Source organism: Chiroxiphia lanceolata, chromosome 23 (genome assembly GCF_009829145.1).
Source record: "Chiroxiphia lanceolata isolate bChiLan1 chromosome 23, bChiLan1.pri, whole genome shotgun sequence".
In the NCBI taxonomy this organism is placed as follows: Eukaryota; Metazoa; Chordata; class Aves; order Passeriformes; family Pipridae; genus Chiroxiphia; species Chiroxiphia lanceolata.
The window spans coordinates 2070831-2094577 of NC_045659.1; the positions used below are offsets into that span (position 1 = coordinate 2070831).

The 23747-nt window shown below is 43.7% G+C and overlaps 1 protein-coding gene across 1 annotated transcript in view; it reads left to right on the forward strand.

The window, feature by feature from the left end:
- The window catches only part of CBL (Cbl proto-oncogene), a 31601-nt gene extending 13117 nt beyond the window's left edge, over positions 1-18484 (forward strand). Inside the window, 18 exon segments of the mRNA XM_032709584.1 lie at positions 3203-3349; positions 4604-4760; positions 6208-6329; positions 6794-6931; positions 7507-7594; positions 7976-8107; positions 8473-8551; positions 8554-8601; positions 8604-8674; positions 10051-10182; positions 10822-10909; positions 10912-10990; positions 10992-11180; positions 12031-12123; positions 12600-12755; positions 13208-13311; positions 13628-13810; positions 16637-18484. Of these exon segments, the coding sequence (XP_032565475.1) occupies positions 3203-3349; positions 4604-4760; positions 6208-6329; positions 6794-6931; positions 7507-7594; positions 7976-8107; positions 8473-8551; positions 8554-8601; positions 8604-8674; positions 10051-10182; positions 10822-10909; positions 10912-10990; positions 10992-11180; positions 12031-12123; positions 12600-12755; positions 13208-13311; positions 13628-13810; positions 16637-16917 (2287 nt within the window). The 3' untranslated portion in view covers positions 16918-18484.
- Positions 18485-23747: the final 5263 nt, after the last annotated feature.

Sequence of the window (23747 nt, forward strand, 5' to 3'; positions counted from 1 at the left end):
TTCTAGAGTACAGGCAATTAATTTAAAGTTAGCCTGCTCTCTTAGTTGTCCTGAGGCAATCCTGTGAGTGTTACAGAGCAGAGCTCTGCAAAGTGCCTTCTGTTTGAGCCAGTAATAGTTAAGTGGAATTTCATTCACTTCCTGTGTTGCAAGTTTTGTTGAAAGTAGTTCCGCTGTTTCTATTTTTAAATCTGATTACTGCGTGTGGAGGACACTGAAACTGCCTCAGAGTCACAAAAGACATCTTGGGATCACCTCAGTTTCCACTGGGTGTTTATAAGCATTAACTGGAGGTTTATCTGAACACGAGGAACACACAGAAAACTTGTTGCTGATGTGGGAGTGTGATAGGAACTAGAGTTAATCTTTTTTTTTTTTTTGAAACCAGGCACATCAAACCATCTGCTGAAATTGGGTTGAGCTGCTCGTGCCCTGGTGCTCAGTTCATCTGAAAAAACACGTGTGATGTGAGAACCCCACACCTTTGTGGTTTCCAAAGGTGCATTTTGCTTGTTGCAGAGTCGTTAAGAACTGTTGGGGTGGGTTTTTTAACTCATTTTTTTTTTCTAGCTCTTAAATCTTCACACTAGAAAATCGTAAGATGTAAGGTAGTTACAGGAAAAAAACCCTGTGGTTTTTGGGGTTGTGGTTTGTTTTTTCATAAGTACTGGAGCTTGCACTTACCTCTAGTGGGAGCTGACCCTGTCACCTCAACGTAAGTGTGTAAGAATAAGAAATAAGCACTTTAATTACAGAGAAGGGGAAGCATTTTGAGGTTGGTTGTCTTGTGTTCCAGCTCTGAATTCCTCTGCACAGCCCTGTTTGTAGCATTCCTCCAGCAGAATGAACTTCACAGGCACAGCAGTATGTGCACGTCAAATTATGGCAAGTGAGCACAATATTGTGACTAAATCAGGAGGAACAAAATTATCCCGTGGCAGCTGCTTGGCTGTGAAGGGGGTGAGAAATATGGGAAGGAAATGAGGAAAAAATGGTAGCTGGCAGTGGCAGAAATGGCAGTGCCACGTTAACATGGCCTTGAGGTGAAAAGGCATTTAGCACATTAGGTGCTGTGGGGCTTTGTAATGTGAATTAATTGAAATGAGAGAGACAAGGCTGATTAAACCATCCTCTGCCCTTAGTGGTTTTGCAACACTGAGGCTATATGGTGGAAAAATCCAGGGAAATGGGGAAGAAAAATTCCCTCTGGGTCAGGGGGAGGCAACAGAAGCAGCAAACCCAACTGGGGCTGGCCTTGGGGGGCAAATGGAAGTGTCTGCTCAACCTCTCCTATTCCACAGAGATGTGTGGAGCAAAGCCAGTCCTGAAGCAGGAAGGAAGTAGCAGAACCACAGCAGAGGAGGGAGGATGGAGGAACAGACCTGCTCAGCCTTGGGGTGCCAGCATGGGGTAACTGAAGGAACCCTCTTGCTTCATGCTGGTTTTGGTTCCCCAAATCTCTGGGACCCTGTCAGTGTTAAGGCAGCAGGATTTTACAGGCATTAACTGCAGCTCAGCAGGCTCTGGGTTGTTACAGAACCAATTCTCAGTTAACTTTGTGTGCCAAAGGACTAATGCCTCCGTGCTGGAACTGCAGGTGCTCCTCAGTAAAATAGCTGGTTGCTGTACACAGTGGAAAAACATTTGGCTTTTTAAGCTTTCACTTGATTCATTAACTCTGACAATAACGATCTGAGTGCTTTGCCTGCAGTGGGAAAGCCCTGAGGGCTGTGAAATCCCACCTCAGCCACGCTCTACCCTGCCTTTGGGCATACCCACAGAACAGAAACTTCTCTGAAGCTGGCACAGGTGTTGCCTTCAGCTGGCTGCACACTCTGAGAAGAGCTGACTGATGTGGCCTGTGGTCCCTGGGTACCATTTTCAGCAGTGCTTGTCGTGCCGGGTGTTTGAATTCCCAGCACCGGGATTTAGTGCTTCCCAAACTGTGCTTGGCACAGCTCTGGTGCAGCTCTTGGTGACAGCATTTGTGTTGATTACCCTGTTAGCTAAAAAGTTTGAAAAAAAGGCCATCACGGTCTGTAAGAAACATGGAAATCTGTGGCCGAAAATATCTGGGAATCTTTGACCTCCTTTGAACATATCACCCTTTTCTGGGAACACACTCACTTCAGTTGAAGCAGTGGAGATAAGGACAGTTCTGATGTTACTAAAAATAAACTGCAATCATCAGTAAACTTCGCTGTGCCAGTAAAGATGTTCACTCCAATTGCAGGCATTTATTTGGTCTGTATAAATTTACAAATATGTAACTTGTTAAAATAAAGGAAAGTAAATATTTGTGCTTGGTAACCGGCTGCTGTAAAAGCTTGTTACTGACAGAAAGTGTTCTGCAATTTGCTGCTCTTTATGTTCACTTCCTGTGTTTTGCCTGTTATTTGCCTAAAGTTAGGGGTGAATATTTGTAAAAAATTACGATAACCTTGAGAATTCAAAATGTTCAGCTGTCAGAAATGTTTTTGGAACCCGAGCCCTTCCATGTGTGTGTGTGAAATCCTTTGTTTAGCCATCCTTAAGCCTCAGGAAGCTCTTAACTTCTCTGGTGAACTGATGTGCTCAGCTGAGTGCAGACACTTCCTGAAGCTCAGCTAAGCCAGAAGGCTCTTGGGCAGAAGGGATAAACAAGTGGACACGGGAATATTCCTTGGCTTCCTGCAGTGTTCAGTGTTTTGTTTAAACCATGCACTTGTTCAGGGTCAGAAATCATGTGCTTGGCTGACCATACCCAAATTTGCTGGGCAGCAAAGACAGTAGTAGTTTTATTTTGGGCAAGTAGTTTTATTTTGCCCAAGACAGTGGTGGTCCAGGGCAGTAGTAGTTTTATTTTCAAACCCAAGGGCAAGGGAGTCTGATGAGTTTTTGTCTTCAATACTTGACAGGGTGAGGTCTGAATACTGGCTTTGCACATTTTCAGTGACTGTATTTTTGCCTTGGAAATAACCTGCCCTCCTTAAAGACATTATGCAGAGTTTGGCATTGTGGAAAATGTCTTTACAAACTCTGCTGATAAGTCCCATGTGTTGGATGTTCTGAATGCTGGGGGAACACTTGGAAGGTGGTCCCAAATAAGGAGTTTTCCATGCTGGGATCATTCTCGAACTGCAATAAATACTGTTTCTGCTGTGCTCAGAGTGATAAACTGCACCTTTTTGAAAGAAATCTTTGGGTTTGTGGTCCTTTGCAGGCGGAACCTGACAAAGCTGTCCCTGATCTTCAGCCACATGCTGGCAGAGCTCAAAGGGATCTTCCCAAGTGGCCTCTTCCAGGGAGACACGTTCCGGATCACCAAGGCAGATGCTGCAGAATTCTGGAGGAAGGCTTTTGGGGAAAAGTAAGTTTCCAACTGTGCTTAAAAATATGGATGTGGGAACGATTTGCAGCACAATGTACTTTTCTGAATTCTGTTTTGACATTGAGGAAGGGCTTTGTCAGGTTAAAATGAACAATGGGAGAGACCTGCTGGTCATTTGGTTCCTCTCTGGGGTGAGATAAGGGATTGTTCCCACATTACATTTCCTAGATTTTTGTCCTATCTGGTTTTAAATGTGTCAAATGATGACTCTTTTCCCACTTTTCCCACTTACTGTCACGGTTTCCCTTGATTATTCAGCTTAAATCTTCCTCTCCTTGATTTAATTCCTTAACTTGTAAGTAAGCTCCACAAATGATGCAAAATAATCTGTTTTCTTCTTCCAAAAGTTACCATGCAAAATAATCTGCCTTCTTCTTCCAGAAGTTACCATGCTCCCAAATATTAGCTGTCCTTTCTTTTCATCTTCCCTCCAATTAGTGTTTCCAAGCACTTGGTCACTTTTTTTCCTGAACTTCTGTTTGCAGAATGGCTTTGATGAGGTGAAGGGGAAAGTGAAGTGCAGTGTGGATTTGTGTGAAAACTGTTGCAATGTCAGCTTTAGCTTTTGTATCTAATAAAACACTGACTGAATGAACCACAGAGGTGTTCACAGCAACATTTGGGGATTAAAATGAATAGATTTGGTACTGCTTTCAAACTAAGGGAACTGAGGTACTTCACCTAAAGAGTTTAATTAGTAGCTGTCAGAACAAAAAGCCATAATATATTTACTCATGAATAACAGAGTTGTATGAAGTGAGGCATCTTCTTTCTATGTTTCTATTCCACTTGATATATTAAAAGAAGGAAAATATCCCTTTAAACAGGAGCCTCTGCTTTGGCTTCTGATTATCTCACTTCTCAGTTAATCCTTCTTTAGAAAATTGTTTGGAGCTTTTTTCTTTTTTTTTTTTAAACCATCTAGACCTCTGCTATAAGACCTACTGTTAACTCCTTCTCTACCAGCTGCAACACTGTGAAATTATCATCAAGTGATGCTGTGGTAGGAAAAGGGAAAGGAGGAAGCAGGGCTGGGCTTCTGACTCCAAAATTTTGCACGTGCAGAGAAAATGGCCTGAAGTTCCTTTGGCTGCTGATTTCCTGCAGCACCAAGAAATCCATGCTTGTGTGACATGAATAAATAAACCTCTGAGCTGGATGCTCACCAAAATAATGTCTAGGTGTGTCCTAGGGGGCGGTTTTCAGACGTATCCCAACGTTGGTTTTCCCCAGGACCATCGTTCCTTGGAAAAGCTTCCGCCAGGCCTTGCACGAGGTGCATCCCATCAGCTCAGGGCTGGAAGCCATGGCCCTCAAGTCAACCATTGACCTGACCTGCAATGACTACATTTCAGTGTTTGAATTTGACATCTTCACACGACTTTTTCAGGTAAGAACTGTCTCAGTGCTTCAGGTTAAACTCTTTTTTTTTTCCCCAGCCTGTTTTATGCACTAAAATGACATTGTTTATACTGCACGGGATTTGGTTGTCTTGCCCTTCATCCCTTAAACAGCTTTAGTAATACTTAGGATCCCATGTTGCAGTTAAAGTGTGTGATATTTGTGGTTGTAGAAGAAAAAAATTATCTAAATATATACTGCACATTCAGTATCCTGCCATGAATCAGGTTTTCCCTTTCAAAGGTCACTTTGAGCCTGGAGTTCTGACACATCTCCTGCAAGCCAGGAAATGTGAAGCTTAGTTTATCACTCTTGTCTTCCCTTGTCTTTTTCTTCCTTGTCAGATTTATTTTCCATATGGGGGGGGGGGGAGGTTGTTCAGGATGGAGCACGAGCATGGAAATTTGGGCTTCCTCTCTTTTGAACTGACACAGCCAGGATGTTGTGGCCACGTCTGTGTTGGGTGAAATCTCACTGAAGTGATATTAATAGGAGGTGAAATTCTAACCCCGAGTCTTTAATAGTGCTAAATTAAAAAAGGCAGCTTCTGATGGTACAATTGGGTATTTAGAAGAACAATCACTTACTCTTTGGCTCTGACTTGCCTTTTCCCATGTGATAGGGTGGGTTGTAATTAAGATATGTCTAGATGAAAAATTCCCATGTTTGGTGTTGCAATGTAGCTGATCTCATGCAGTACTTTTTCCAGCTATTGTACATAGAGAACAAGTCAAGAGTTGCTGCAAATTCCAAGAGATGCAAAGTTCTTAGGGAGTGCTGATACCTTCTTGTGGGCAAGTGAAAAAATTCAGAAAAATCGGATGAGATTTAGACACCCAAGTCCTTCTTAAGGTTGAGAGCTTTCAAATTGTTTGGGGTATTATTTTAAGGGATATTTAACATGTGTGTGCTGGTTTATTTATTCAGATCTTAGACTAGCCAGCAATCCTTGCCACACCCCGGTGAGTTACAGACAGTGAAACTGAGACAAAGAGGAGAGGTCACTGTCCTGAGGCCATTTAGGAAGTGTTGGAGATCAGACTACTCGTGGTTTCTGGTGCTGTGCATCACCTCATTAAACCCTTGGCTTTATCCCTGTCTCAGGAATGAGTCACTGTCTCTGCAGAAGCAGCCCAGTTGATAGCTGGGACCTCAGGGCCTTCTCCCTTAGTATTTGTTAAAGAAGTTTTGATGAAGGTCTGTCTTGGGTGATGGTTTTATCACCAACAAGAGAAATGGTTTTATCACCGACAAGAGAAGAACCCAATGCTCAGTGCTGCATGGGAATGGATGTTTTGGTTCCTCTGCTGGATTTGTGGTGGAAGATGAAGCCTGTTCCTACAACTGAAGAACTGACCCCTTTGATGAAGGGGTGTTGTGTGTGTTGCCAGCTCTCAGGAGTGAGTGGTTAATCTCTTTCTGTGTTGCTCCCACAGCCGTGGTCGTCCTTGCTCAGGAACTGGAACAGCCTGGCAGTGACTCACCCTGGTTATATGGCATTCCTGACCTATGACGAGGTGAAGGCCAGGCTGCAGAAATTCATTCACAAACCTGGCAGGTTCGTGCTCAGTGTTTTGGATGGTTCTCACTGACACCACTGATCACTGTCCCCGCTGAGCTGACATTTCTTGCTGGGCAGGAAGGGCCACGAGGTCGTTTCTGGGGGTTATGTGGTCAGTTCTGTGCTGCTTTTAGAAATGGAAACCTTGTCTAGGCTGCTTGTGGGTTTTGGTGTTTGTTGGGTTTTTTAAAGTTAACGTCAAAAAGAAGATTTTAAGGGTGTTAACTTGTCCTGCTCTGGGTTCTGGGTTTAATGTCACCCGGATGCTTTTCTCGCCTCGTATCACGTTGCAAAGTTCCCCTTCGATCTGCCTGGGGGTCAGTTGAGAAAAGCTGGTATAAATAATCAAGTTATTCCTGATTTTTATTTACTGTCTGGAGAGAGCCAGGCCCAAAGGCTGCCTGCTTGACACTGAATCTCTTCTCTTTGCTCTGAGCTGAAGTTCCTTTCCCTTTCCCCAGTTACATTTTCCGGCTGAGCTGCACCCGCCTGGGGCAGTGGGCCATTGGCTACGTCACTGCAGATGGGAACATCCTGCAGACCATCCCCCACAACAAACCCCTTTTTCAAGCACTGATCGATGGCTTCAGGGAAGGCTTGTAAGTACCTTTGTCAAAATTCACACCTCGGTTCAATTGGGAGTGGTCCCGTTGCTGCCAGTGGAATAATTCATGTATTGAGCTACTTTGGCACAGTTGTCTTTGCTGCCCTCTGCAGTGGCAGGTGGTAAATGTGCAGCAGTGTTTCCCTTGTCACAGATCCCTTTTTAGTCAAGCCTTTAATTTGAGCAACAGCCACTGATATTATGGCATCAGTTTTCTTATTCTTGATATTACAATAATATTATATATATATATTATATAGGATGATTTAAGAAGAATAGTCTGGGACCATAGCATCCTGTTTAAAATAAAAATTGCTGCCAGGAGGGACAACAAACTTCTTTTTATTTTTATTTTTAAGAATAACATATTTGGTTTTTTGTTGGATCATCAGATTCTTCCAAAACCTTTTGAATTTCAGAATACCTTGAATTCCCACCCCTCACTTCTCACCTTCATCCTTTCTTTCCTTCACCATCCCCAAAATATACCTGATTTCTGTGTGTATGTACTTATGCATGTGTGTACATGCACATAGAGAGAGAGAGCTTTTTTTTCCCAACTGCTTCCAGTTATTTATTTCCTGATGGCCGGAATCAGAATCCTGACTTGACTGGCTTGTGTGAGCCCACACCTCAGGACCACATTAAAGTTACACAGGTGAGTAAAATATTCTGTCCCATCAAACTCCCAGTTTCTAGCCTCATTTAGCTATTTCCACAATTCTGTCATACTTGGCATTCCCAAGTTTGTTTTTAAGGCCTCGTATTTTACAGGAATGACAGAAATCTTGAATGGTAGGGATGGCAAAGACATATTTAAAGGGTTTATTTTTAGAATGTTCTGCCAAGTATTGATGCTTTGTGCCATTCAGCATGTCTTGAGCCCTGCTTTTCTTGGGACACTTAAGTGAAAAACTGAGATAATTTGAAGTCCACTTTCTTCAGAGCTTGATACATAAAATTATAGTAAAATCTTTGCAGACTTCCATTCTCCTTTTTATTTGATGGCATCACCCCTGTCTGTCTGTCTTTCCCTAAGGAACAATATGAGCTGTACTGTGAGATGGGCTCCACCTTCCAGCTGTGTAAAATCTGTGCTGAGAACGACAAGGACGTGAAGATTGAACCTTGTGGCCACCTGATGTGCACGTCCTGCCTCACGGCGTGGCAGGTAAGGCATTCCCTCTGCCCTCAGGGAAGCTCCTGGCTCTCTCACCCTCCAAACTGGGCAGTTCCTGCAGGGATGGAATAAAACAGCAGCACTGAGGACTGGAGCTCACAGTTCAGTAATATCAGTGCATCAGAAGCGGTTTAGATCTGCTGGAATAGGCAAGAAGTGTGAGAACTTGCTAAAAGCTGCTTTTCTGCTTCAGGGAGAAAAAATACTGGTATGTTTTTGTAGCACAGTTTGCCTTTGTCTCCCTGTCAGCTGGAAGGTACCTGCCAAAAAGCAGGTTTAAACCTCGCTGGCATTAACCATGTGTTCAACTCCTGCATCCCAGTGGTGCTGTGACAGATGCCTTCTGTTCCCTGCAGGAGTCAGAGGGCCAGGGTTGTCCTTTCTGCCGCTGTGAGATCAAGGGCACGGAGCCCATCGTGGTGGATCCCTTCGACCCAGGGGAGGAGGAGGATTATCCCGGCAAGGGGCAGAAGGAACTCCCTCCCCAGTTACGATGATGATGAGGATGACAAGGCTGATGATTCCCTCTTCATGATGAAGGAGCTGGCTGGTACCAAAGTAAGGTCCCTGCAGTGGGTGACGAAGGTCTGGCAGTGCATTTGCCCACCAGTTTCCCGTGGTTTTAGTGATTTGTGCCTGTGAGGGTCGTCAAACCTTATGAAGAGAAAAGATCCTACTCATTATGGAAAACAGGGATTTAGGTTCAGTTTGGTGAGTTAAGTTCACACTGGCAGTTTTATTAAACACTTGGAATCCTTTGAGCTCTTGTGTGTTGAAAGAATCCCTGGAAGGGTGAAAAGGGCTGGCCTGACCTTCCTGTGGGAATGGCAGGTGTAGGTCTGTAACACTCCTCTGTGTGTTGGCCTTGCTGCCTTTGATTTACCAGCCAGAGTTCACCCAGATCAGCACAAATCCCTCCAGTTTTCCCCAGTGGTGAGTACAGCCAGGCAGGCACAGCCTTCCCAAGGTCCTGATGACTATCAGGGTAGAGGACAGGCTGTTTTGCTGAGGAAGTGAATTTGACTGTCAGCTGTTTATATGCTGCCTGATAAGTGTACATAATAAAGGTGTGATAACTCTGCTATTAAGTGCTGCTTCCCTCCAGGAGCTGTGTATAAGGCAGACATTTTTTAGGGATCCCTGTGTGGCTTTTCCTAAAATCTCATCGCTGCTCTTGCACTGTTTTCTGCATAGGAAAGTGGGTTTGAATTTGGCTAATTTTTAATAGTTGAATCAACTAAAACAAGCTGCCTTTTCTGGTCAGAAAGAATATTTTGCTCTGGTTTACCTGTAGTCTTATTTGTCTTTATCTTCCACCTTGTGAAGTAATACTAAACAGTAAACACTATTCCTGGAGGTAGTTTATTTATACATATCTTGGGGAAGCAAAGCAGTTTCCTTGGTGAGACATCCTGTCAGGGTATGGAGTAGGATTGGCATTAGTGAGTTCAAACCCTTGTAAAGCATTTCAAAGTTAGAAAGCACAAGCTTTGCTTGTAAAAAGAGAAAAAAAGAGAAGAGGCACTCTTTGGATTTGTTATGTGGAAAAGCACTTCTCTAGGGACAGAAATGGAGTGATTGCTGCACCAGCCCTGACACTGTAGTTGAGGCAGTTTGCACAGTGACAGCAGGTTTTGCAGCAGCTCGTGCCCTCTGGTGTCCAAATGCAGCTTGTTCCTGCTCAGGCAGATTTGTTACTCCAACCCAAAGCTTGGCTGGTGTTGCTAAGTGTGTGTTTTCAGTTGTGTCTCACAGGGCTTGCTCCCTGTCCTGTGACACTGCCTTCATTACCAGCGGTATAATTGTTTATCACAGAGTGATTTGTCATCAATATTGCAGCCAGTCTGAGTCACAGAGATTTAAAACCTCTCTAGAGGAAAGGAGCTGTGCTGGATCAAGTCATTTGTTGATTTTCCCATTCTTCCCTGTCTCAGGTGGAGCGTCCTCCCTCTCCCTTCTCCGTGGCTCCACAGGCTGCCCTTCCTCCCGTGCCACCACGACTGGATCTGCTGCAGCAGCGAGTGGCCAACCCCCCCGGGGCTTCCAGTCCTGGCACCACTTCCAAGGTCAAGCACACCTTTTGCCCTTTCAGCTCTGATTTTCGGGGAGAACAGCATAAAGAACTTGTCTTCACAATTTTTTTTCCATCGAGCATTTTATTCAGATAAAAACTAAAGAATTAAATGTGTGGCTGGGAGGAGTGAACTGGCTTTGTGCTTGATCAGCAGGAGGCAGTAGGATGATCTTGGTGGCGTTTGTTTATTGCTTGTTGAGATACAGCAGCAGTTCTTCATCTGGTTTGGATGAAGTAATGAAATTATGAAAGTCCAGGCAGAAGAAAAGATCTATTTTTAAGAATATTCATTGCTGACTGTTGGCTGTTAACTTGTATAAATACCCCACAACTGAGTCACTATTTTAATGATTTGGTAGGCTTTGTTTGGAATCCCATCTAATGCTGCTGTGAGCTCTTGTTCTCCTCCAAGAGAAAGAATCAGGGGTGTTTGGGGTGTAGTGCACGTAGTTGCTGTGTTATCTCTTCGAGCCTGTGGAGAAGGTGTGGACAAATCTCCACATCCCCTGAGATAACTCCTTGTGAAAACAGATAAAAAAAAAACCACAAACCCAAAACTCTCCCTCCCGTTTATCTTGTATGGCTGGGCCTACCTGTGTTAAGCAATATCTTGCCTTTTTGTGCCCTGCAGGCCGCCCCTGGTGCTCTCCACAAGGACAAACCTCTGCCAATCCCCCCCACGCTCCGAGACCTCCCCCCGCCGCCGCCTCCGGACCGGCCCATTCCATGGGGAACGAGGGGCGCCCTCAGAGGAGGCCCCTGCCCTGCACCCCGGGGACAAACCCCCCCCGGTGCCCTCCAACCGTCAGGGGACCTGTGGCCCTCCAGACCCATCCCCAAAGTCCCCCCTGTGGCCGTGAGCCCCGGGGACCCCTGGGCTGGCAGAGAACTGTCCAACAGGCACTCGCTTCCCTTCTCCCTGCCCTCCCAGCTGGACTCCAGGGCTGACAGCCACCGGCTCGGGAGCACCCTCAGCCTGGACACCCAGGGGTGAGTAGACCTGGCAAAGCTGGGGGTGACTGTGAGAAAATCAGCCTTCCAAGGTGCCCTCTGCTCACGTTGAACAGTGTGATCCTGTGCCTTCCTGAAAAGGAACTGGTGGGTGCCAGGCAAGGGGGGGACTTCTTAGGAAGTGCTTTCGTACCTCTTGGGGGCAAGGCTGAAGTGCCAGTTTCAGATGCATGATCACTGTTCCCCTTTCAGTTTTGGAAGGCTGGGAATGCTTTCCACTGGGAGCTGGTGTGCTGAAAAAGCCTGATTTACTCTGCTGGTTTTTGAGCCCTGAAAAGCCTGCACAGAGCTGTGATGGATTGAACACAGTAAAATCTGAGTTTAGTTTGGATCTGTTAATGCACTGAGCACTGTTACCAGTGGGCTGAGGAGTCTCTATTGTTCTCAAAAAAAAATTGCAGGCAGTTTTGCTTTCCTCGATTCCATTTCCTTAATTTTTCCTTTTAATATCTCCAGCTCTCTAAAATAGAAAGCAAGGACGTTTTCAGCCAGGTTGTCTAGGAAAATGACACTTCCACAGTTGCCATCCTGTCTCCCTGTGTGTGTGCTTGTCTACATCCTTTTCCTCTTGTCCCCCATTTTTGGCCTATTTCAGCTGAATTTGCCAAGGCCACTGGAATCTCAAAAGATAGGGTTCCTCCTGCAGGAAAGTCCCTGCTTGTGTCCTCACTGAGGGAAAACTGTTAGAGAAGTCCTGGATTTCTAAGTAAATGCTTTAGAATAAATGAAGATGCTTCATTCCCTCAGGGGATTTGCTGAATGACTGGCTTTGCAGCTGCACTGGTGTATGTGGTGTTTCTGATTCCTCTTTGGAATTCTTTTCTTTCAGAGCTCCAACAGTGGTCCAGCAGCAACGTCAGAGTGTGAACACCCCAAAATTAAACCCTCCGTCTGCCAATGCCATCTACTCCTTAGCTGTCAGGTCTCTTGTTTTCTTTTGTAATTTACAGAGTGGTGCTGGTGCCAGGGGCAGAATTTGACACAACTCTGTCAGCCTTCATTTCATTCCTGACAGACTCAAAGCACACAGTCTGGGGAAAGCAGATGAAATCAGATCCCAGAGAGCTGTGGGGTGGTGCTAATTCCCCTTGGCTGTGGCAGTAGGAAACAGGCTCCAGTTGCCATCAGCTCTTCCATGAATCCAGTTTTGGGTTAGTCTTCATGTGAAGTGGGTGATGTGAATTTATATGATACTGTCACCCCCTTCTGCATAGTGATCTTGTGCCAGTGTGACCTTGGAGTCCTGAAAACCACTTTGTTGCTTTAGACAGAATTGCTGTAACATGCCTACACTGTGGATTTTAAAGGGCACTTTGACAGTATTTAGATGTATGAATATCTGAATATTATATTGTAAATGTTTTTCTGATGTTTCTATCTTGTTTCTCCTGCCTCCAGACCACTGCCTGTACCAAAACTGCCTCCTGGGGAGCAGTCTGAGAGCGATGAGGACACTGAATACATGTCACCATCCTCTCTCCCTGTGGTGCCTCCAGGTCCTGCTGTACAAAAACCAGAGATCAAAATGCCTTTGGAAGTGACTCAGAGTTTACGGTGAGAGTCTGTGTGTCTGTCACAGCTCCGGGACAGCACGTTTGGGCAGCAGGGTGGGGATTTTGCTTGCTTGGTTCTCTGAATTCCCCCAGTGGTGTTCACCAGATCTAGGCTAAAACAGCTGTAAAGGAATTTTTTGCAGAGTCCTTGCACGGCATTAAAGGAGTCAGATAACCCCTTCCCCCTCTCCCTGCTAATAACCTCTCGAGAGCAGAAACAACTGAAATTCAAAACTCAAAATGCAGTGTTTTGGTGGTATCAGTTGATCTATTTTGAGCTGAGATGCTGCACTGCAACAGACGTTATTAGAGCGTTTTTCTGGAACAAATATGTCACAGAAGAGTGGTGATTTCACTTTGAAACAAAATCTGTGCAGAATGTCAGTCACAGAGACGAGGTGGAGGTGGTGGCCACTGTCTCTGGTGCCAAGGGCAACATGTTCTCTCCCTCAGAGTTTTGGACTGTGAGCAGCAGCCAGAGGGTTCCATGTATGAAGCAATGTACAACATTCACTCCCAAGCAGCATCCTCTGCTTTCGAGCCTGTCAACACTTCTGGTGAGTGGGTGTGCTAACAAACAACTGAGAAACTGGGGCACAATGGATTGATCCCAGTTGGAACAGCGTTTTCAGCTAACTAGAGTAACATTTGCTTTTGTTGTTAAAATAGCTGTGGAAATATCTGGGTCTGTGTACTGCATCTATCAAGTATTTTTAACCTAATGCTCCCTTCTGGAAAGAGCTTCCATTGAAGGTGTGGTTTTAGCAGCAAAACCTTGAGTTCTGTGTCCTGTCAGTGGTTTTGGGGGGTGGGGGGACCAGAGTGCTTGAGAGACTCTGAGTCCCAGAGCTCAGGATGTGCCTCCCGTTCCAGATGAAGGGGATCTGGCAGCAGCCACTGCCAGCAACGGCCCTGAAGAGTCAGAAAATGAAGAGGATGGTTATGACATCCCCAAACCACCACTCCCAGTTGCCCTTGCTCGTCGCACACTGTCCGATATCTCCAATGCCACTCCTGCCTTCAGCCGAATGTCCTTGGAAAACGACCCTGGGACAGGTTAGAGGGCACTTCTGGCTTTCTCTGCGTGCTTGAAACTCGTGTCACTCGCTCGAGGTTTTGGGTGTAAGCTGTAAAATCAGGTTTACAAGGCAGAATCACACTCATTCTTGGGTGTTTGGTTTGATTTACAGCTTGGAATGCATTCCCTTGGTCATTTAATCACTGAGCTAGAAAATCACTTTGAAATCACAGTTGGAAAAACCTTTCCTGAGCTTAAGGAATATTCCTTAGGCCACTGTGCTTTTGTCCCAGGGTGTACCAAGGCAACCATCCCTGGAAGTGTCCAAGGCCAGGTTGGACAGGGCTTGGAGCAAGTGGAAGGTGTCCCTGCCTATGGCAGGGGGTGGAACGAGATGAGCTTTAAGATCCCTTCCAACCCAAACCATTGTGTGACTCTATCCCTGTTCCAGGTGGAAGATGCCAGTGCTGGCCTTGCACAGCCTGTGCCTCAGTGCCTGCAGATGGCACAAGTGTTCTGTCTGATGCTCTCAGTTCCTCTGAGCAGGGACCCAGTGGCTCAGCAAGGTCAGCTTTTTGTCCCCAGGGAGTAGGGGACATCGTGTCCTTCTGGCTGCAAGGCACATTCTCAGAGGGGAAAAAAACTAAAGCCTCATTTCTCCAAGAGCCTTTCTGAATAATGCATGACTTATTCCTTACAACTGCCCAGCAACTCTTAAGGAAGCTCTGAAAAACTTCCTGTTGGGGGGCTTTCAGCATGTTTGAACATGCTGGGGATTTGCCAAGGAAGAGGAATGAGTTTCTTGTTCCTTCTGGAGGCAGAGCCTCCTATACCAAGAACCACTTACCCCAGTTAGACTTCTGTTCATTTGCTTCACCATTCTCCTTCCCTGAGCCTGTCCTTCAGCAGAGGAGAGTTTCCTAGTGCAGAGAAGTTCATCAGCCTTTTGCCAGTCCTCCCTGCCTCCCTTTTTGAGCCTGTCACTGTGTCTGGAGAATGTGGCTGAAAGGGATGAGAAGGGACAGAGAGGGAGTCACATCCCCCTCTCAGATGAAGTACTGAACTTAATCACTGACACTTCTTTGTTTTGACAGCCCTGAAATAACAGTGCTGTTGTCCTGCCTTGGTGTTAGGAGCTCTGCTAATGGAAAATGTGGGAATGCTGATTGTTACTGCATAGGCACTGTGCAAGCAAGCCTGAGCAGTGTGGGATACATCTTGGCAGATTTATGTTCTCATGCCTTGTGCCCTGCAGTTTGGTTTATTAATCATTTACCAAAAAAACTGTCTTGGTAGTTGTCCTTTCAGATTGACCTGTGGTCTCTGAAATTTGATCCAGTTCAAGCTGAAACAGCTATTTCTCAAAAGGCACTTCAGGGGAGAGGAGTGGGCAGACCTTTTTCTTACATGTACAAAAGGCTTTTTATGTGTGAGAAGCTTGCCCTGTGAACATTAGTGAGCTGAACTGCCTTGTGGTTAGTGAGGAAGGCTCAGGGAATTTGTTTCCTGAAGAGCCTTCTCTATCTTAGTGCTTTTGGTGCAAGTTTTTCAGAAAGGCCCCACAATGGTGCCTCTCTGAGCAGGGCTGCAGTGCCCACTCTTAAAAAGGGATTGCTGGGACTTGTCTGTTGTGCTGCTGGAAGACTCCAGAGGATACCCTGAGGAGTTTTTCCAGAAGACAAATAAGACTTTCTCTAAGGTGATGTCAGATATCCACGCAGAAAAGCTTCCTGTGATTGGCAATAAATGCTTTCTGCAGTGATACAGGAGGTCAGAACGCCAAAATTACCACATTAACACATTAAGCAACGTGGGTTTTGCCTTGGAGAGTTTGGTGACTCGTTTGGTTTATTGGCTATTCTTTTCTCTTCCCAGAAGGGCATGATGTGGCTGCTGGGCACTGCCTCATCTGAATGACTAAGGGAAAGGCAGAACAGGCTGAGCCTATTGATGTGCCCTGGCTGCAGCCGTTGGGCAGGGTGAGCTCCAGCAGGGGAACAGGGGAACATTCAGCTGCTGACCCTTCAGAGAGCATAATTCAGTTGCTGGAGCATTTGTGGTGGCTGAGCTGTGACTGATAGGGCTGGCTTTGTGCACACCCTCCCTGGGCACTCTGCAGCATGCACAGCAGGTCTGAGAGGAGATCAGCTCAGATGGGGGGGTTCTGTCTCATTCCAGAAGGAAATGGGATGTTGGATAAAGAGTTGCATATTCTGTCACTTTTTTTCCCAGCAAATCTCTGCTGCTTATTCTAAGGCTGATATCTGAACTCTGCTCACACACACTGAACCCATGACATTTTTTTCTATTTATGTGGTCTTAAGTTAATAAATGAGCCTGATGTGACTTGCTGATTAAAAACATCTCCACATAGCAGTTTTTGCACACGAGGGGGGAAGCTGAGCTGATTGGAAGGAAGGATGAGCTGGTTGGGCACTGGAAATGGATACTCTCAGACACAAGATGTGACTCCTGGGGATGGTCCTGTGAAGGGCTAAGGATTGGACTCAATGATCCTTGTGGGTCCCTTCCAGCTCAGTGTATTCTGGGATTCTGTGAGCTGGTTGGAAGGAAGGATGAACTGGTTGGAAGGAAGGCTGAGCTGGTTGGGAGGAAGGCTGAGCTGGTTGGAAGGAAGGCTGAGCTGATTGGAAGGAAGGATGAGCTGGTTGGAAGGAAGGATGAGCTGGATGGGAGGAAGGATGAGCTGGTTGGAAGGAAGGATGAGCTGGTTGGAGAAAGCGCCAGAGCTCAGCAACAGGTTTTTTTGAAGTGCCATTTATCAGCCTACTGTCATTCCCTCTTTGTTCCAGGCCAAACTTACACGTCCTTGTTTCAAGTGCTGCCTTTGTTTCTCCTTCCAGGTTTTTCAGATGGCTCCCAAGTTCCGGAGAGGCCGCCAAAGCCGCTGCCCCGGCGGATAAATTCCGAGCGGAAAGCCGGGAGCTGCCAAGCAGGAGGAGCCAGCAGTGGGGCCAGCTCATCCCTGCAGCTCTCCAGTGAGATCGAGAACCTCATGAGCCAAGGCTACTCATATCAGGACATTCAGAAAGCCCTGGTCATTGCACATAACAATATTGAGATGGCCAAGAATATTCTCCGGGAGTTCGTCTCCATTTCCTCCCCTGCTCACGTGGCCACATAGCACAGGACACTTCCACACCTACAACTTCTGTGGACCAAACTGCCTGGGCAGCTGTGGCCCAGCTGTGCACCAAAGGGGAAGGGGGTTCCTTTAGAGACTTCGTGCTGAGGTCAGTCCTGCCTCTCAAAGAGAATCAGTTGTCAGGTTTTTGTGGTTCCAGATTTCAAAGCAGAGGAATGAAACGGAGCGGAGTGGTGTTTTATACAGTGTAATGTCTTGGAGTCCTTTACCCCTACCTCTTGTCTGGGAGAACAGATTTATTTCCAGGGTGTTGGTGGAGAAAAGTGTCGTGACAAGGGACCCCCGAGCCCATGCCCTGGAGGCTGTTGGGGGAGTGTTTTGTGCTGTGAATTTTAAGTGAATGCTCAGAGAAACAAAGAGTCTCGAGGTCGGTGTGGTGGTCCTGTGGTTCATGGTACTAGGTTTGGATCTGTTAGCTGCTGTGTGTCTGGCTCAGGCTTTTTAGAGCAGCTGGGAGGTCACTTTCTGCTGGGAATAAATAGGAGACCTTGGAAGAATCGTTTGATTGCTTCCTCTTTGCCACGGCGTGTCCCTCTTGCCTGTACTAATAGCAGTTATTGCTTGTGATTCCAGCCCTCCCTTGCTGTGTGGAGATAGCAGGAGCAGCTCCTGTCAGGGGTTTTGATCCTGGCAGTGCTGGGAGTTGGATTTCCCTCGAGTGTGTGCCCTCTTGCAGCACTGGCAGCACCACATTCCAGGCAGCTGGAAGTGCTGGGAGTCTGGCGTGTTTTGGAGGGATGGGAAGACTCTGAGGGAGAGCAAAGAACTGGCTGCTGCTTCTCCTCCCTTTTTTTAGCCTTGAGCATTTTGTGCTTCAGTGCTCAGACTTGACTGTGGCCCTGCTGGGCTCGAGCAGCCGTCACCAGACACTCTTTCCTAGGAATGTTGCACCTGGTGAATATGATGTTTTATTTATCTTAATTGCATGGTGGCTGTTGCAGACTTAGTGGCCTTCACTCACATTCCATCACCTCCTTCAGAGAGCTTTTGCAGGAGCCATCTTCGTGCCAGGGTGTGTTGTGGAATTGGTAGATGCAGCTGATGTGTTTGTTGGGTATCTCACCTGCTTTGCAGTAAAAGAAATTGCAGCAGTTCCTCCTGCATGGCTGTCCAAAAAATTACATGAGGGGGCTCTTCTTTCCATTCCCATTGCTCTCAAAGGTATTGCCAGATCTTGTGTTCAAACAGACCTGGGCAAATTCTGTGTTTGTAAAATGATCACGTGGCTTTAAAGGTCAGAACTCAGCTGTTACATTGGAAAAACCTGACCTGCAGACTCAGCTACTTAACTCTGTTCATGCAGGAGGAGTGGATGGTTCCTCTGCAGAGGATTTAAGTCAAGGAGGCACACACAGATCCCAGCTGACAGACTGTGCACACGGAGAGGCCCTTGACCTTTGGAGCATGTCCAGCATTATTTGCATCTCTCCCAGGTCAGCAGTGGTCAGTAGGCAAAGGGCTGCAACTTGGAATATTGCTGGAGTGATTCTGGCACTTGGATGCAGTTGGCCTTTTGAAGAATCCAGAGGCTGGGCCCAGATCTCAGCCAAACGGCTGCAGTTGGCAGAGAGGAGTTAACGAGTGTTTGCAGAGGGAATTGAGCATAAAATGGTTTTTTTTTAATTAAAGTAGAGGTTTCTCTGTGGACCTGCAGCTCTGTGAATCGATGCAGTGGGTTCCAGGCAGTTTGAACTGTCTCTCTTTACTCCCCTCCTTTCTTGTAGAGAGAACATTCTCAGAAACCGTAAGGGGATCTCCTGCAGCACTCGGAGGCCACCAGCACTTGCTATTTTGGGGCCAGGGCTGGGAGTTGCCAGTGCAGCAGCCTGGGGAGGTTGATGTCGTGGGCACAGGGCTGTGCAGGGCACGGAGGGGTCAGGCACAGCCCCGAGCTGGGGCCCTGGGGAAGCTGCTGAGTTGTGGTGTCAGTGCCTCTTGCACTCGAGGAACTTCCTCCTGTGCCCAGCTTCCTCTGCCAGTGTGGCTGTGGGAGCTGCTGGAGGAGCAGTTCAGTGCTGGTGCTGCTGAGGCAGGAACAGGCAGCTCTGGCCGTTGTCTCACGCTGAGCAGCCCGTCCTGACAGTTCCTTGTCTGTCCTGGAGATCCAGGGAAACCCTTCTGTGAGGGAGTGCTGTGTTTGCTTTCCCTCCTTCTCACACTCCCCCCAGTGCTGCCACCCAGCTCCTGTGGGTTTGGAGCCACTTTGTGTCTGCCCTGCTGTGTGAACTCAGTGCCAGTGTGTCCAAGGGGGACGTGTGACTCTTGCCACTGCCCAGGCTGTGCCAGAGCCCAGTCCAGCCAGCTCCAAAGCCTTAACTCTTGTCTTGCACAGTGTGTGTGCTCAGACTAGTGATGCCCTGTCCCTTCATGGCAGGCTGGTTGTTAATGTTCCATTAACTCCTGCCTGGCAGAGCTGCTCCAGGCCTGTCTTTGGGGTTTATGTGCCAAGAGAGACCTTCCTCTGGGTGTTGTTCTGGGTGTCAGAGATTAGAGAGGGCAATCTTCGTGGCATGTATCACTGATTTTTCTGCATGTGTCCTTTCTGTGCACTGTTCTGTGTCTCAAGCTGATTTAGGAAACTTTTAAGTCTTGGCTTTTCTTCCTTAGACACGTAAGGATTTGCTGATTCCACGGAGTGCAGCTATGCCTTGTGGCTGTGCTCTGCACAGTGGATTATTCCTGGGGTTTTTTTTTTCAGCCCAAGATTGATTGCTCTTCTTTCCCTTCACCTCCTTGCTCTTCATCCTTAAGAAATTAACTTCCTGAGGCTCCTTTAAAAAGAAAACCAACCCAAATGTCTAGTGCCTTTCTCGAGGGAATGCTGCATCGCCAGGCTGGACCCAGGAAAACCCATCCCTGGGGAAAACCAAGAGCTGGACGAGCTGGGAAACTGCTTTGAAAGGGGTGAAAAAAGGAGCAAGAGAGATGGGCACTGCCCTTCAACTGTGCCACTGTGTTCTGTAGCATCTCAGCTGTGGGTTGGTGACGTGCCAGGGCCGGTGCTGTGCCAGAGACAGGAGGATTCAGGGCAGGAATCCCAAATAATTCCCTCTAAACACCCCGTGTGCATGTCCTTCCCCTCGGGGAGCTGAGCCCAGCATGCTGCTCCCTGCACTAGACTGAGGAGATACTGTAGCTAATCCCGAGGCAGGGTCATTACTGTAAAGGGGGGTTGGGTTGGGGTTTTTTTTCTGTTTTTTTTTTTTTTTTTTTTTTTTTTTTTTCTGTTTTTTTTTTTTTTTTTTTTTTATTTTTTTTTTTTTTTTATTTTTTTTTGTTTTTTTTTTTTTTTCCTGTTTTTTTCTGGTTTTTTTTTCTGGTTTTTTTTCTTTTTTTTTTTTTTTTTGTTTTTTTTTTTTCTGTTTTTTTTTCTGGTTTTTTTTTTTTTTTTTTCCTGTTTTTTTTCTTTTTTTTTCTTTTCTGTTTTTTTCCTGTTTTTTTTAATTATTATTTTGATTTTATTTTATTTTTCAGTCAAGCAAGAAAAACAAACAAAAAAAAAGCAACTCCCAGGGCGCTCCCTCCGAGGTGCCATTTTAAAAAAATCAAATCAGTGAAAAAATAAGGACACTTATTTTTACAGTTCCTCCCGGAAATCTTCTTTTATTTTTTTTTTGTTTGTTTGTTTCTTTTGAGAAAAAATTCCCAGTGGAGGAGGAGGAACTGCTGTCGCTGTTGTTCTTTCTCTCCAATGACAAAAACACCGATTTGTAAAATATCAGTGTTAAAAGAAAAAAAAAAAAAAAAGGTTGAGGTTTTCACAAAATATTTAAAAAAAAAAAGTATAATAGTGTCATTAATATAAAATTAAATAGCAGTATTTAATCCTTTCAAATCTGTAAAGAATAAGGAAAAACAGAAGGTAAATATTCTTACAGAGAGTAGCTGAGCTTTAAGGTTCACTTGGTTTAAAGTCCTCCTTTTGTTTGCAGAGGCATTGTTAATGTTTAGAGGTTATACTAATGTTATTTATTAATTGTTTCCATTCTTGTACGCTGCCCACTAAGAGCTTCTTTGTTTGGGATTTCATTCACCTGTGTCAGTAAAGAAAAAAAAAAAACAACAAAAAAAAAAAACGAAACAAAGTTTTATTTTTCAATAAAATTTCCTTTGTTGTAGCACATGGTGGTGTTGTGTTGGTTCTGTGAGTCCTGGGAAGAAGAATCTCCTGCTCCAGCCTGAGATGTCCAATCTCCTGCATCTGTTTTATATTTTATATCTCTATATATCTCTATTTATCTATATTTATTTATATTTATATCTCTATATATCTCTATTTATCTTTATATATAGATATAAAATACCTATCTCTCTATAAAATATAAATAATATATAAAAATCTATATATATCTATATATAGATATAAATTCCTATCTATAAAATATAAATAATATATATAAAATCTACATATAAAATCTCTATATATAGATATAAAATTCCCATCTCTCTATAAAAATATAAATAATATATAAAAACCTATATATAAAATATCTGTATATAGATATAAAATTCCTGTCTCTCTATAAAAATATAAATAATGTATATAAAATCTACATATAAATATCTATATATAGATATAAATTCCTATCTATAAAATATAATAAATATATATAAAAATCTACATATAAAATGTCTATATTATATAAAATTCCCATCTCTCTATAAAAATATAAATAAATATATAAAAATCTGCATATAAAATATCTATATATAGATATAAAATTCCTATCTATGTAAAATAAATAAATATGTATAAAAGTCTACATATAAAATGTCTATATGTAGATATAAAATTCCTATCTCTATAAAAATGTAAATAAATATTATAAAAGTCTACATATAAAATATCTATAGATATAAAAATTCCTATCTATAAAATATAAATAAATATATATAAAAATCTGCATATAAATATCTATATAGATATAAAATTCCTATCTATATATAAATAAATATATATATAATCTACATATAAAATATCTATATATAGATATAAATTCCTATCTCTCTATAAAAATATAAATAAATATATATAAAATCTACATATAAAATCTATAATAGATATAAAATTCCTAAGTATAAAATATAAATAAATATATAAAATCTATATATAGATATCTATATATGGATATAAAATTCCTATCTCTCTATAAAAATATAAATAAATATATAAAAATCTATATATAAAATATCTCTATGTAGATATAAATAGATTTTTTATATAGAGAGATATAAATATATACTATATAGATATTTTATATATAGATATAAGCAGTCTTTTTTATATATAGATATAGATATAAAATAGCTATTTATAACTATTGCCATAATTATCTGTTAAATTCAAGTGGAAGAGACAGCAGAGGGAGGAATAATTTACACAAATTTGAAAATAATAAATATATTCCAAGAGAATCAATGAACAAAATCTATAATCCATCAGGACCAAGAAGGGCATTAACAGGTTTGTTTTTTTTTTTTTTTTAATTTTACATTGCATGGAATTCCGAGAATTATATTTAATATATGCTAATGTAGGATATATCCTACATTAATAATAATATCAGAATAGAATTATATACAATTGAATATATTAATATATGTGAACATACAGGAACTGACACAGGACTATATATCATATATTAATATATATATATTAATATATATATATATATATATTGATCCAAGGGCTCAAATGAGGTCATTGGGGGGGGTTACCTGAGGTCATTTGAGTCTGAAAACTGAATTTTGGGGTCAAATGAGGTCACAGAGGGGTTACTTGAGGTCATTTGGGTCTGAAAAATTGAATTTTGGGGTCAAATGAGGTCACTGGGGTTACTTGAGATCATTTGAGTCTGAAAATTGAATTTTGGGGTCAAATGAGATCACTGTGGGGTTACTTGAGGTCATTGAGCCCAAAAATTGAATTTTGGGGTCAAATGAGGTCAGTGGGGTTACTTGAAGTCATTTGGGTCTGAAAAATTGAATTTTGGGGTCAAATGAGGTCACAGAGGGGTTACTTGAAGTCATTTTGGTCTCTGATAATTGGTACAGGGGTCAAATGAGGTCACTGTGGGGTTACTTGAGGTCATTTGAGTCTGAAAACTGAATTTTGGGGTCAAATGAGGTCACTGGGGAGTTTTTGAGGTCATTTGGGCTCTGATCATTGTTCACGAGGTCCAGTGATGACACAGGGGTTCAAAGAAGGCTCCAAGGGGTTAATTAATAACAACTGGGGCCAAATGGAGGGGGCACATGGGGGCAGTGGATCAAGGAGTGTCAGCCCAGTGAAGTGGAGTCCAAGGTCTGAGGTGTAATTTTATTAATATTTAATTAGCCTTATTAGTTTCTTAGCTTTATTAGTGTTTCTTAGCACGTCCCAGAGCTGTTATCACAGTTCTGTGATAGAACCAGGTCCCACTGCAGCAACAGAATTTATTTATTAGGGTCTTATTACTGTCTACCACAGCCTGAAATATAATTCTCTGATAGAACTTGCTCAATTCTAATACTGCAATTATTGATGAATAATTAATGTGTCTACAGGAGCTGCTCATAGAGGTATTTGTTGAGTTGTTGGTGTCCACTGCAATCCCCTGGGATAGTTGATTTTACCATTATTGTTTTTAACAGCTGCCAGTGTCTAATATATTGTTATTCTTTAAATTGTTAATTTAGGGAGAGAATACAATAGTTTAGCAGAATGTGTAAGATAATTCCACTTGGAATTATCAGTGGTAGTTATTATCTATTATTCTAATTATCTATTAGAATTATTAGAACTGACTTATTAGTACATTTAGTAGCTA